Source organism: Myotis yumanensis, unplaced genomic scaffold (assembly GCF_028538775.1).
Source record: "Myotis yumanensis isolate MYYU_CA2020_CCGP unplaced genomic scaffold, mMyoYum1.0.hap1 SCAF_3, whole genome shotgun sequence".
In the NCBI taxonomy this organism is placed as follows: Eukaryota; Metazoa; Chordata; class Mammalia; order Chiroptera; family Vespertilionidae; genus Myotis; species Myotis yumanensis.
The window spans coordinates 139919638-139933735 of record NW_027223754.1 but is presented as its reverse complement, the minus strand read 5'-3'; the positions used below and the strand labels follow the sequence as shown (position 1 = coordinate 139933735).

Here is a 14098-nt window from a genome sequence, read left to right as displayed (position 1 = left end):
ATGTAATCAAAGTATTCAAAAAGATATGCAAACATTGTTTACATGGCTCTTTCTTCAACTTTTAATACAACAAGCTAACAAGAATGTATATTGTTAAAAAGTAGGACTAAGAAGGTGTTTTTATTGAAATCAGGCATAATGTATGAGGTATAAGAATTATTTATTGAAAGAAAATCTCTGTGTTTCACATGTGCATGTTTAAGTAGGACAGTTGACCTGGCGATATGAACTATCAAAGAGGTTGATTATCCCTGGCTGGTGTGGCTCAGTTTGTTGGGGCTCCTTTGTGCACCAAAACATTGCAAGATTGCTGGTTCAATTCCTGGTCAGGGCACATGCCAGGGTTGCAGGCTTGCTCCCTAGTAGGGGGCATGCAGGAGGCAGTTGATCCATGTTTCACTCTCACATAGATGTTCTCTCTCTCTCTCTCTCTCTCTCTCTCTCTCTCTCTCTTCCTTACTCTCACTCTCTAAAGATAAAAAACATATTATTTTTAAAAATGAAGTTGATTAATACCTGTTATATGAAGTACTGCTACACCAAAATGTAGGAAATTACCTACATTTGTAGGTGTTTAAAAATTACCTATAAACAGGACTAGCATTTTCCTCTGGAATTAGTTTTAAATTATTCAAACAATTATTTAGTTAATATTTCTGGATTCTTCATAAAAGGAAGGCAGGAAGGAAGAGAGAGAGAGAGAGAGAGAGAGAGAGAGAGAGAGAGAGAGAGAGAAAGAGAAAGCAAGAAAGCAAGAAAGGAAGGAAGGAAGGAAGGAAGGAAGGAAGGAAGGAAGGAAAGAAAGAAAGAAGGAAAGAAAGAAAGGAAGAAAGAAAAGGAAGAAGTTGAATATATAAAACATTTATTTTCAGGCAGATCTGCTTCTAAGCATGCATGAGGATCAAAGCTACAAATGCCCTACCAGATAAATAAAATAGATCCCTGCCTCCACTGAATTATTGAACATTAAAAATATAAATAGTAAAAGGTATGCCTTTTTTTGCTATTCTTCTTAGAATTATTAGTCATCTAATGTAGACCCAAATTATAATTTGCCAACAAGTGAATTTTTAAAAATTTTTACATAGCTTTTTAAAAAAATTTTCTACAAATCTGAATTTTGACATACATATCAAATTAAGTAACAGCCATCACAAATATTCAACACTCCTAACCACTAGCAATTACTGATTTGTCCTATGTATTTATAGTTTTGCCTTTTCTAAAATGTCACATAAATGGAATGTATGTGAATGTTCTTAACAGATTTATTCACAGTGTTTCAAATGGGAAACAACTCAAAGAGTAAATACAAGACACTCAGACTTGTAATTTATTGAACTGTCCTATATTGTTGAGAAAAATTTATCAGAGTTATAGATCTGTAATTTGGAGGAGAAAAAAGACCCCTTTTATAAGGCATACTAGAGGCCCGGTACACGAAAATCATGCACAGGGGAGGGGGGTTCCCCTCAGCCCAGCCTGCATTCTCTCCAATCTGGGACATCCCTCTCACAATCGAGGACCACTGACACCTAACTTCTCACTTGCCTGCCTGCCTGATTGCCCCTAACTGGCACCCCTGCCAGCCTGATCACCCTTAATCGCCTTTGCCTGCCAACCTGATCACCACTAACTGCCTCCCCTGCTGGCCTAGTCACCCCCAACTGCCCCTGCTTGCCAACCTGGTCATCCCCAACTGCCCCCCCCTCTGGCCTGGTTGCCACTGATGCTAGGATTTAAATTGATAGAAGCTATTATTAGAAATATTGATGTCTATCTCCTTACCAGATAAATAATCACTTTAAAAATACTCATTATAAATTTTACCTTTTTGTTTAATTTTATTATTTGAATGCAGGATATATTGTGTGCCAGGCATTCCTTTAAAATTCACTTTATCTAAGTGTGAGATATTACCTCCATAATTGCTTTTCCCTTAATCTCCATGAAACAGAAGACTTTATTCAACATTTAGGTGTTAGTCATTGACTTAAATAATAGAAATTCAAAGAAAAATTATGCATTCTCTATGCTTACAAAGATCAGAGGCTAATGGTCCATTTAAACCTCTTTTATTGATTTATTAAACAATGTGTCAAATCCAGTCCTATAAGACTGTACATGATATTATGGCAGGGCAGAGGAGAGATAACTAATCCATCCTGACAGCAGAGAGCAAAGAGGCTTACTGGAAGAGGTCTTATAAAGGTAAGGATCACTTGGTCAGATAGGCAAGGGGTAGCTCGAGCAATAGCAGAGGTTGGAAATAACATAATGGTGATGGGAACTGAATGCAGTTCTAAGTTAAAGTTCAGAAAGTGAGGCAGGGCATGCGAAATGTTGACACTGAAGATGTGACCTAGAGCCACATAAGGAATAGTCTTGATGTTGCTTTAAACTAGTGATTATTAAAATGTGTATATTTATATTCGTATAACTTATATGTATGAATTACTGTGAGGAGATAGTTTATAAATAACATATACAGGTATCTATACTAATAAAAGCGTAATATGCTAATTAGGGCAGACGTCCATCTGGACAAGGCCACAGCAGCTATGAGGCCAGGGCTCAGGCAGCTGTGGGCTCAGGCAGCCTTGAGCCCTGGTGGCTGAGAGGCCCGGGGCTTTTGGCAGCCATAAGCCCTGGTGGCTGCGAGGCCTGGGGCTCATGGCAGCTGTGGGCTCAGGCAGCTGTGAACCTCGGCGGCTGCAAGGCCTGGGGCTCATGGAAGCCATGGGCTCATGGCAGCTATGGGCTCAGGCAGCCGTGAGCCCTGGTGGCTGCGAAGCCCGGGACTCCGGCAGCTGTGAGGCCCGGTGGCTGCGAGGCCCAGGGATCAGGCCTCCCAGCCACTGCAGCCAGCAGTGGCAGCAGCAGCGGGGTGATGGGGGTGGTGCCTTCGCCTGATCAGCCTGGTCGCCTCTTGCAGAGGGAGGCCAGACTGCAGCTTACACCCACTCCTCCCAGGGGTAGCGGGCCTAAGACGTCAGTAGGACATCCCCTGAGGGCTCCCAGACTGTGAGAGGGGGCAGGCCAGACTGAGGGACCTCTCTCCAATACATGAATTTTCATGCACTGGGCCTCTCTGAGTGGCCAGATTATTACAACCACCCCATCAGCACTTCGTTGGGCCACCTTTTGCCTTCAATACTGTGGCAATTCTTCTTGGCATTGACTCCACGAGATGTTGAAATGGGGTTGTGAAGAATCGGACACCATGCCTGATGAATAGCACTGTCCAGTTCTGTGAGATTTGATGGTTGTGGAACCAGCTGCCTGATGGCTCTTTTAACTTCGTCCCACAAATGCTCAATTGGATTGAGATCTGGTGATTGTGGGGGCCACCTAAGCAGGGTAAAGTCTCCCTCATGTTCTTGAAACCACTCCTGCACAATATGAGAACTGTCGCATGGCGCATTGTCTTGTTGGAAGAAGCCATCTCTGTTGGGATACGCCATCAACATGATAGGATGAACTTAAGCAGCAACAATACTTAGGTATGTTGTGCTATTCAGACATTGTTCCACACGAATTAAAGGGTCCAAATCATGACAGGAAAACATGCCCCAAACCATAACACTGCCCCCACCAGCTTGAAGGGTTGTACTCATGCATGTGGGGTGCATGCTTTCATGCTGTTTCCGTCCAATTCTCACTCTGCCATCTGCATGATGCAACTGGAAATGTGATTCATCGGACTACATGACTTTTTTCCAATGTTGACTGTCCAATGCTTGTATTCCTGTGCGAATTGTAGATGTTTTATCTTGGTAACTGCAAACAGCAAAGGTGTTTGAACAGGCCTTCGGCTTCCATATCCCATACAATGCAGTGTATGGCAAACAGTGCATTCAGAGATCATTTGAGAGGATCCCTGATTAAGATCTGCAGTAATTTGATGCACTGTTGCCCTTCCATTGTCTTGTACCAGTGTTGCCACTCTCCATTATGCCCTAACATTGACTAGTTGCTGACGGCCACAATTCGCATGTTCAGACCCAGATTTTGGGCTGACAGTCCAGTCTTTAAACACTTTAACAACAGCTGCTCTTGAACATTTAACGAATTCAGCTGTTTTGCTGATACTAGCTCCATGGCTCCAAGTGCCAACAATCATCCCACGTTCAAAGGCTGTTAAATCACATTGTTTACCCATATCTTCAGGAAAAAAAATCACTTCTACTCTCGTGGTAAACAACCTGCTTCCCTATTTATAATGGTCTGGCCCTCTAGCAACTTTAGCATGAAATTATAGCTAATTTGCCTGCAAATGTCAGGTGGACATAATAATCTGGCCACTCAGTGTATATAAAAGCCTAAGTGACCAAACGACCGAAGGACCAGTCAACCGGTTGCTATGATGTGCACTGACCACCAGGGGGCAGACACTCAATGCAGGAGCTGCCCCCTGGTGGTCAGTGCACTCCCACAGCCAACCTCTGGTGGCCAGCCAACCTCTCGCAGTCCCTCCCCCACTGGCTTGCTCCCATGGCCCTATCGGGACTGGGCGAGACACCCACAATGGGCCTCGATCACTGGCAAGGCCGAGGGACCCCACCCATGCACGAATTAGTGCACTGGGCCTCTAGTGAAAAATATAAAGGATATTGTAAATAAGAAATAATAAATTTTGAATTATGAATGTATTGATTGAGATTCTTATGTGCAAACTGCAGAATCTACTCTGGCTAATTTAAGGAATTATAGGATATTGGAAGGCTCTCTGGATTTTTGGTATGATTGGAGAACCAGGCTCTCTGCAGGCTCTTAACCAACCATAGCCACAGGGCATCACTGCTTTCTCCAGTGGGTACCGCTGACACTTGGCCAGATATCAGCCACTGCCGATGGAGAACTGAGCAACTCTGCTGCTATGTTTCCCAGAAGACTGTTTTCCACATTTGTGACTCTGTGGGTACATATGATAGACAAGCACTGTGTTACATGCTGTACTGTCTATCAGGCGAAATAGAAATGTGAGTGTTTTTGTAGTCTACCTTGGGAAGGTAAGACTCATAATGTAGGAAATTATCAAAATGAGGTATAGTGAGAGTATTCAAAAGATTTGAACAGCCACAAATGACAGATATTTACTACAGTAACACAAAATACCTCTTTGCTCTCATGAAAAATACAGTTGTTTATTGATAATAATCTAATTTATAAATGCCTTTGGTAATCATGATACTTTATGCTATCAGTACCTAATATCTCAATCCCAAAACACCCCGAGGGAGGGATCACATTAACAATATTTCCTATAAATTCAAATTTTCTTCTTGACAATACCATTTTTAGTTGTTTTCATATGTTATCTCAATGCATCACTATTATTTTTAATTTATGTGACTCCTAAAGCACACATATAGATATTTTCTTCAACGTGTGGATTACTTACAGAAGGTCTTTTAAAAAGCCCCTTATCCATTTTGTGAAACTCAGCTTTTGCCTCTATCTGATATCTATATCCAGGGTGCAAGAGTTCATTGAATGGAGCACAGGTAAGCAGCAGCACTGCATCACAGCAGACGAAGAACCAACCAGTAAACGATAGAACTGTGCTCTCCCCCTTTGCACTCAGGAGCCCCATTCTCCTTCAGGTGACCCTACTTAATCCTTACTTCTGCACCATATGACACATTGACTAGGCGACAGTGCCCATGTTAGCCCATTTTACGCATTCTTCTTTGGATCAAAACCAAATATATTCAGAATTTCAGGATTTTTTCTTTATGCCTCAATGGATTTCTCGTGTGTCCCATGGGGCCCGTACATTCCACTTGAGACTCTACTGCTTTGGGAAAGAGAACTCTTTGAAGAGTGTTAAGGAGGAGAGTGGCATGGCCAGATGTGAACTTTTGACCATTGGCCCAACTTTAGCTGGTGAAGTTGTATTAAGAAAGACCAAAGTCAAGAAGGCCAGATTGTACTGGCCAGATACTGTGAGGTCTGACAAGAGGGATGCTATGATAGAATGAATCTCAGTGTTCAAGATTTGGTGAATGATTGGAAATAGTTACTAAGGTAGGACAAAGAATGAAGGATGACTTTATGGTTTCTGACTAAAGCACAGTTTTGTTTTGTCTTCTTATATTTAGAATAAAGGGTGAATTCTTCGGTGCTATGTGACCCCTGATGACTGTTTCTGGAGGGGGTGAAGGGGGAGGCATGGGTAATGTTATTCTTTCCTGATACTATGTAATGTTTGTATCAGGGTTTCCATTCAGTCTATATATATATATTCCCCCCAGAACCCGAATCTGCTCAAGACACTAATTCTTTGCAAATACCAGATAAGGTTATTCTCAGGTCTGCATTCAATTCTTATTAATATTATTTTCTAAAAATGGACAGTGAATAACTTTTCATCATGAGATGAAAAGAAAGGATTTTCTTCTGAAAGCACGATTAGGGTCACATGGAAATGAGGTGACTAGCATTGTGCAACCCGTGTGGAGTTCACTGCTGCTGCATGTCTTGCCTTTAGCTGGGATGACAGCAGTTCGGTGAGCAGTGGCCTCAGCGACACCCTCGATAACATCAGCACCGATGACTTGAACACAGCGTCCTCCGTCAGCTCTTATTCCAACATCACTCTCCCTTCCAGGAAGAACACACAGGTGAGAATCACCTGCTTGCTTTTTCCAGTGCTTCTGCCAGAGTTTACCCCAAATTATTATATGTCAGAACTAAGTGTAGCATAATCTCTTAATCTGAAATAATTGCATAAACTGAAGCAGCTTGTGTGTATATATTTTTTCTATTGGTTAAAATCTAACCCAGAAAGATGTATGTTGCCATATCTCTCTTAATAATATGGATATAATTTTTTAAAATATAAAAATATTTTAATACTCTAAATTTGAATAGTTGTTGATTAATATTATATTTATCTCTGAAATAAGTTACTGGATCTCTTGAGGATGGTAAATCAAGAATAGATATTAAATAATTAAGTTTGATCTTGTCTTATTTTTTCTTGTTAGATTTGACATAGAAAAAATGACCTCTTCTCTAAAGTGTTTAATTAGGGTTTTCTGCACATATATTTATGCTGACATTCTCTAATATGTACAAGTGAGAATTATGTGGCTAAAGTTTGTGAAATGTAAATGAAGACATAGAAAAAAATGAGAAAGTTTTGGAATTGTTTTGAAATATAAATCAGTGTTTGTTTGTTTTTTAACCAGTTAACAGAATATAAATTTCAGTGCCTGATTCACACTTTATAGATTTTTCTGCACAAAGTTTTTCTGTAATATTTTCTTCATAGCTGAAGACAGATTCGGAGAAACGTCCCACCACGGATGAGACGTGGGATGGCACTGAGGAGCTGAAAAAAGCAGAAGAGGACTTTGAGAGCCATGGGGATGGTGGCGGCAAGTGGAAGGGTGCTTCCTCAGGACTTCCTGAAGACCCTGAGAAGGCAGGGCAGAAAGCCTCCCTGGCTGTTTCCCAGACAGGTTCCTGGAGAAGGGGCATGTCTGCCCAGGGAGGGGCATCGTCTAGGCAGAAAGCTGGAACAAGTGCTCTCAAGACCCCTGGTAGGCTTGTCAATGGGCAGCTGCTCTGAAAAAGTGTTTCAATGTATTGTTTCCATTTAATCTTCGTTCTCTTTAATAATAGCTTTCTTTTTATTAAATCACTAGAGGCCCAGTGCATGAATTTGTGCACCAGTCGGGTCCCTTGGCCTGGCCTGTGGGATCAGGCCAAAACCGGCTCTCCGACATCCCCTGAGGGGTCCCAGATTGTGAGAGGGTGCAGGCCAGGCAGAGGGACCCCACTGGTATACAATCAGGCACAGGGAGGGACACTGGAGGTTGGCTAACTAGGGAAGGACTGCGGGAGGGCTCCAGGGTGTGTCCTGCCCATCTTGCTCAGTCCTGATCAGCTGGAGCCCAGCAGCAAGCTAACCTACTGGTCGGAGCATCTGCCTCCTGGTGGTCAGGGCATGTCATAGCGAGTGGTTGAGCAGCCTTAGCATATCATTAGCATATTACGCTTTGAGTGGTTGAATAGATGACTGGACAATCAGACACTTAGTATATTAGGCTTTTATTATATAGGATTCTTCCACGTATCTATAATAATCTAAGCATTCTCTAGAAATCACTGTCATAATTTGGAGTTATTGAGTATCTTTATTTTGCCACAGCCATTTCTCATCACGTGGTAGTAAGATAAGGCTGTCTAATTTTTTTTTAAAAGAAGATTGCTTTCATTCTGACTGCCTTGTGAAAGTTTGGAATAGTTATGTTAATGCCTCAAAGTTTCACTACCAACTCTGAGAGGCAAGATCAACCACTTTAATCTAATGGGTTAGAGTGCTGGAGATTTGGAACATCATTTATGAATTAAACTTTATGAAAGAATTCTTCGAAACTGTAGCATCCTTTTTCTTTTCCCCTAAGACTCTCTCCCTACTTTTTAAATGGTGCCTAATTTTAAATAGTGCCATCTGAAGTACTGATGTACCAGGGCACTCCAAATGTAATCATCTCACAGATATTCAAATGAACTCTTTTTCTAGTACTTAACTTTATTGGGTGAAGTACTACCCTTATGAAGGAAGAGTTGCAAGATATACAGCAATAATAAATAGCATAATTATGTGTTTTCAATGATTTTCCTGATCTCTCACCACATTTGTCTAATAGCCCTATTTTTGCAGCTTTTTACTCGATATATTAGAGTGTATTCCTATTTAGATCTAAAAAATATAAATATCTAGGAACTGAAGTCATATAAAGATGTATTCACCTTTGACAGATTCTTGAAAGAAATATCATTATGAAATCACAGTGTGCAGGCCAATAAATGTGTGTCTTTCTCATTAACTAGGGAAAACCGATGATACCAAAGCTTCTGAGAAAGGGAAGGCTCCCCTGAAAGGATCCTCGCTGCAGAGGTCTCCTTCAGATGCAGGGAAGAGCAGCGGGGATGAGGGGAAAAAGCCCCCCTCGGGCATTGCCAGGTCCACTGCCACGGGATCTTTCGGGTTTAAGAAGCCAAGCGGGGTAGGGTCATCCCCCGTGATCACGAGCAGCGGAGCCACCGTCACCAGTGGATCGGCCACGCTGGGTAAAATCCCCAAATCCGCCGCCATTGGTGGGAAGTCAAACGCCGGGAGGAAAACCAGTTTGGACGGCTCCCAGAACCAGGATGACGTGGTGTTGCATGCTAGTTCCAAGGCCTCGCTCCAGTACCGCAGCCTGCCCCGCCCCTCCAAGTCCAGCGCCAGCGGCATCCCTGGCCGAGGGGGCCACCGGTCCAGCACCAGCAGCATCGACTCCAACGTCAGCAGCAAGTCAGCGGGTGCCACCACCTCCAAGCTGAGAGAGCCCACTAAGATTGGGTCAGGGCGCTCCAGCCCAGTCACTGTCAACCAGACAGACAAGGAAAAGGAGAAAGTGGCCGTCTCCGATTCAGAGAGTGTTTCTTTGTCAGGTTCCCCCAAATCCAGCCCCACCTCTGCCAGTGCCTGTGGGACACAAGGGCTCAGGCAGCCAGGATCCAAGTATCCTGACATTGCCTCGCCTACATTCCGAAGGTAAGCATGGGTCACGTGATGACATGAGGCTGGGAAGATACAAAATGACATATGCGTATATACAAATATATTCTGAGACACATATATCTTAGATTCTTTTATTCCATTTTTTAGTACATTGAGTTTTAAGAAACTGATCATATAAATAGCACAAAAGTGGTGCTCATTTTGAGAAATGCTCATACTTCCCAGTTTTACTATTATTGTACCTGGTAATACTAGAGGCTGGGGTGGGGTGGGGGACGGTCGCGGGGAGGGCCAGCCAGGGGGAGGGGCCATGGACGGTTGGCCGACTGGCCCCACCCCCTAGTCGAACTCCTGGTCCAACTCCAGGTCAAGGGGACAATTTGCATATAAGCCTTTTATTATATAGGATTAGCAACACAAACAGCATTTATAAGAGACTTAAATGCACATAGCAATACCTAGGAGAAGTGAAAAGATAAAGTAATAGCTTGTAAATTTCCATAGATTTTCGTCTATTTTTTCATGATTAAAAATAAAGTAAAACAAAATAATCTTTATGACTATTATTATTCATTTCCAATATTTGTTATCCTTCTGCTCTTAATGAGTTGATGATCATGAAGCTAGCGGAAGTGTTCCTTGTAACAGAGTATGCTGGACACATTTATGTACTACTGTATCTTGACCTTTTTTGAAAAGTAAGGTAAACTATGATTGACAGAATTTGAAAGCATTCTGATGTTGGGTATAGGATATCAAATAAGGAATGCGCTAGGTTTTCTAATTCTCATCAGCTTTCTTTGACATGAGTGTGGTAAGAAAAATGGCTTGGTTTCTGCACCAGGACTGTCTTTGTTATTGAATATGTAGAGTTCTGCACTGAAATATCACTATCTGTAAATATCTGTCTGTTCTAAGTGACAGGAAGAGACATACAGTTAAAGACTTGGGACAAATAGTTAAACCTGTACGGGTATGTTTCCTCAACTGTGAAATAATAGAGTATGATTTATATGATATTACATGTTAAGTATTTTTAATGTTTGTTTTTATTATAGTGCCTAAACCAAAAACCTTACTATCTGGGAGGGAAAAAGAGTCTCAAAACATTTGCATTTCAAGCAATCTCAGATACATGATTGTTTGAAAAACAAGAGGGTGTTTTCCTCAGTAGAAATATTAATCCTGAAGAACTGGCTTTTTGAAATGTTGATTCTCATGAGAAAGAATAAACTATGGCTTGTAGTGAGAGTAAATATTTCCATCGCTTAAGTAAAAGCCAATAGTGCCCTCCAGTGGCCCATTACCTATGAAACAATTTCTCATATTCGTCATAAAATATTTCACTATAGGAAATATGGATTTCATTGCAACTTAATTAGTAATCATTATGCCATTACTTCATATCACTTTATTTCCATATTTACATAAATTTGATAATATCATCTTCACTTACAAAACTAAAATGTTTTCTGAACCAAGCTCCAACATCTAACTTTGCACCAACTATGTTTCAAATCACTAACAAAAATATGAATTTGAATAGCACTGGCAACTGACATAAAATCCTTTGGCCTTTCTTGGGGAAAATAAAGACCAAGCTGACATGTTGCCAGTAGTGTCAAATATTATTTCTAACCAACTACTTCCTGACGGTTACTCAGGCCAGCACCTGTGCAACATAACCTCCCAGACCTTGCCTTACGCATTCCTTTTAGACTTGAATAAAGTGTTAACAATGTTTCTGATGTACCGAATGCGTAGAAGTTGTTTCATTATAATGGTTCTATAAATAGGTAACAGCAAATCCAGTCAAACTACTTAATTTTCGTGAAAGATTCTCAATGTCCCTTACATTGTGAAAGCCAGGGATTTTCATGTCTGGTTGATTTTGGGTTGCCCACTCCCCCCATCCCAGTGTGGACTTACCCTAATGGTGATCTGAGAGATCTTTAGCAGTAGATTAAAAAGTTCACGCTTACCAAGTTCATTAACATAGAGACAGGAAGTGCTTGGTAGCTGGGGACCCCCAAGCACGCTTGGCTCTGTGTACTGAACCCTTAATATTAAATGTGGATATTAGTTTCTCGGAACAACTGAAGTTGTTATTTGTTTTTCTTTTAGGTTGTTTGGTGCCAAGGCAGGTGGCAAATCTGCCTCTGCACCTAATACTGAGGGTGTGAAATCCTCCTCAGTAATGCCCAGTCCTAGTACCACATTAGCGCGCCAAGGCAGTCTGGAATCACCGTCGTCCGGTACGGGCAGCATGGGCAGTGCTGGTGGGCTAAGTGGCAGCAGCAGCCCTCTCTTCAATAAACCCTCAGACTTAACCACAGATGTTATAAGCTTAAGTCACTCGTTGGCGTCCAGCCCAGCATCGGTTCACTCTTTCACGTCAGGTGGTCTCGTGTGGGCTGCCAATCTGAGCAGTTCCTCCGCAGGCAGCAAGGACACTCCGAGTTACCAGTCCATGACTAGCCTCCATACGAGCTCTGAGTCCATTGACCTCCCCCTCAGCCATCATGGCTCCCTGTCTGGACTGACCACAGGCACTCACGAGGTTCAGAGCCTGCTCATGAGAACGGGTAGTGTGAGATCTACTCTCTCAGAAAGGTGAGCTTTCCTGGAGGCGTTGATGAAGCCCTCACCCCCACCTCCCCGCACGCTGCCCACCCCCTTCCCCATTAAAGCCCTGTGATTTCAGTGGGACTACCACGTTGCAAAGGGACATAAAATTGATGCGAATGGGCCTTTCATTTGCTCTTATTACCCAGATTTGCACAAGAAAAAAATCTTTAAGGATAGGATAATTGGATAATTAAGTTTCTTGATATGAATTCATACGCATACCCAACAGGCAATTGGAATAAAATTCAAAGCATGCATTTATGTCTTAAATGATGTCTTCTCAAGCCACTTTAATGATTTGGCTTAAGCTCCAGGACAACACAGCTCCTTATGGTAATTTAAGCATTTTTAAAGACCAAATTTAAATCGATTCTACAATTATGCTCTGAGCAATATGTTAAATCTGCTTTATGAGCACTTCTGTGGAAAAATAGCAAATGGACCACTTCGGAATCCTAGTTGAATTAGAAAAAAAAAATCAATTGTCAGATATGAATTCTTAGAGAAAATTATAATAATGCCAGTGACATTTTTATTAGGCCCCTTGAAAATATATCTCATTACAAGATATTTCTCATTGGTTTAATGAGTTACGGGTTTTTAAAAATTAAAATGAAAAGCATAATGAGGCATTTCTTACCTGATATACTTACTAGAAAGCATCACTGTTGACTAAAGTGGATCTAGAGTCTCTCCCCACAAAATTCTTTTCTCATATATTTTGGTATTGACTCATTCCCCCAGGAAAATATCTTAAAACTACCACTTTTTTCGAATGAACTTACAGCTATTTGTTTCTGGGCACACTTAAAGCTTTCAAAGAAAAAAAAAGGTCTTGGGCAGATACCTTAATCCTGTTATTTGTGAAAGCACTACTAGTCACTGAAAATGCCTGATAACCTTCCCTAAACCAGGAGTGGGGAACGTCCGGCCTGCGAGCCTTAAAGGCCCACAAAATCATTTGGTCTGGTCCTGCCAAGGCATTAGGAGTAAGTTCATTGGATGTTTGACCAACTATACCAGGCTAATTTTTAAGTTGGTAATTTTGTATGGTCTATGAATAATGTTATAAATATACAAATTGCCCTTGGCAAAAAAAGAAAGGGTCCCCTCCCCACCCTGCCTTAAATCTTTGTCAGTCTAGTATTGATACTGGCATATCACCACTTTTCCAGACTTCCAGCCTTACTCCCAGAATCATTTTTAAAGACATCAACTAAAGCCCTTATCTAAACACTCACTACGGTATACCAGTTGTCCCTCAATGTAAGATTTCCCACTGCTCTTCCCTGTTTCTCTTGCCTCCCTGAAATAAAAACCCAGAGCAAAACATTGCTGCCATCCCACTTACTTCCCACTCCCCTAACAATGGCACATGGACAGCCATGCAAATGAGACTTCCCCTTGAGAAAAGAATTTTAAAGCTAATTGTAACACTGATGCTTGATACTTCTTATGGTAGACTGCTAATTACAAAATATACTTTTCCTCACAGACAAAAAACTGTGCCAGGAGAAACAGAATACGCAGCTGGGTGATATTTCCCCTCTGGGTTTGTCATTATGGGCAGCATATATAAATACCAGGTGCATACACAAAAGCACTGGTATAAGTACTGTTGCATTTAATTTTTGATCTAAGAAGTTAGCTTCCTACAGCATCTTAGATTTGAGTTTCAGCACTTTACAGGTAAATGGGTATCCTCATATGTCATTTTCAAAAATTCTAACAAGTAAATGAAATTATATTGAAAATATATTAGCAACCTATAGATTTGATGAATGTATACTAGATAGTTTACTGATATGTGAGGAATCCAAATAACAATCTTATAACCAAATCAAGCACATTGCAAATAAGTTATTCTTTATTCATCAAAATACCCTCCAAAATACTGATTTTTAATCATAAACATGACTGCAGCAAATTGATTATTTAGCCATCGAC

At 41.3% G+C, this 14098-nt stretch overlaps 1 protein-coding gene across 4 annotated transcripts in view; it reads left to right on the top strand.

Moving 5' to 3' along the window:
• NAV3 (neuron navigator 3) overlaps nucleotides 1-14098 on the top strand; it is an 832877-nt gene that overhangs the window by 731512 nt on the left and 87267 nt on the right. For 3 of the 4 annotated variants that reach the window (XM_070409676.1, XM_070409674.1, XM_070409675.1), the window contains 4 exons: nucleotides 6494-6626; nucleotides 7280-7550; nucleotides 8848-9556; nucleotides 11648-12136. In XM_070409676.1, coding sequence (XP_070265777.1) covers nucleotides 6494-6626; nucleotides 7280-7550; nucleotides 8848-9556; nucleotides 11648-12136 — 1602 coding nt within the window. The remainder of the gene's footprint in view (nucleotides 1-6493; nucleotides 6627-7279; nucleotides 7551-8847; nucleotides 9557-11647; nucleotides 12137-14098) is intronic. The other variant, XM_070409677.1, reaches the window with a different exon arrangement.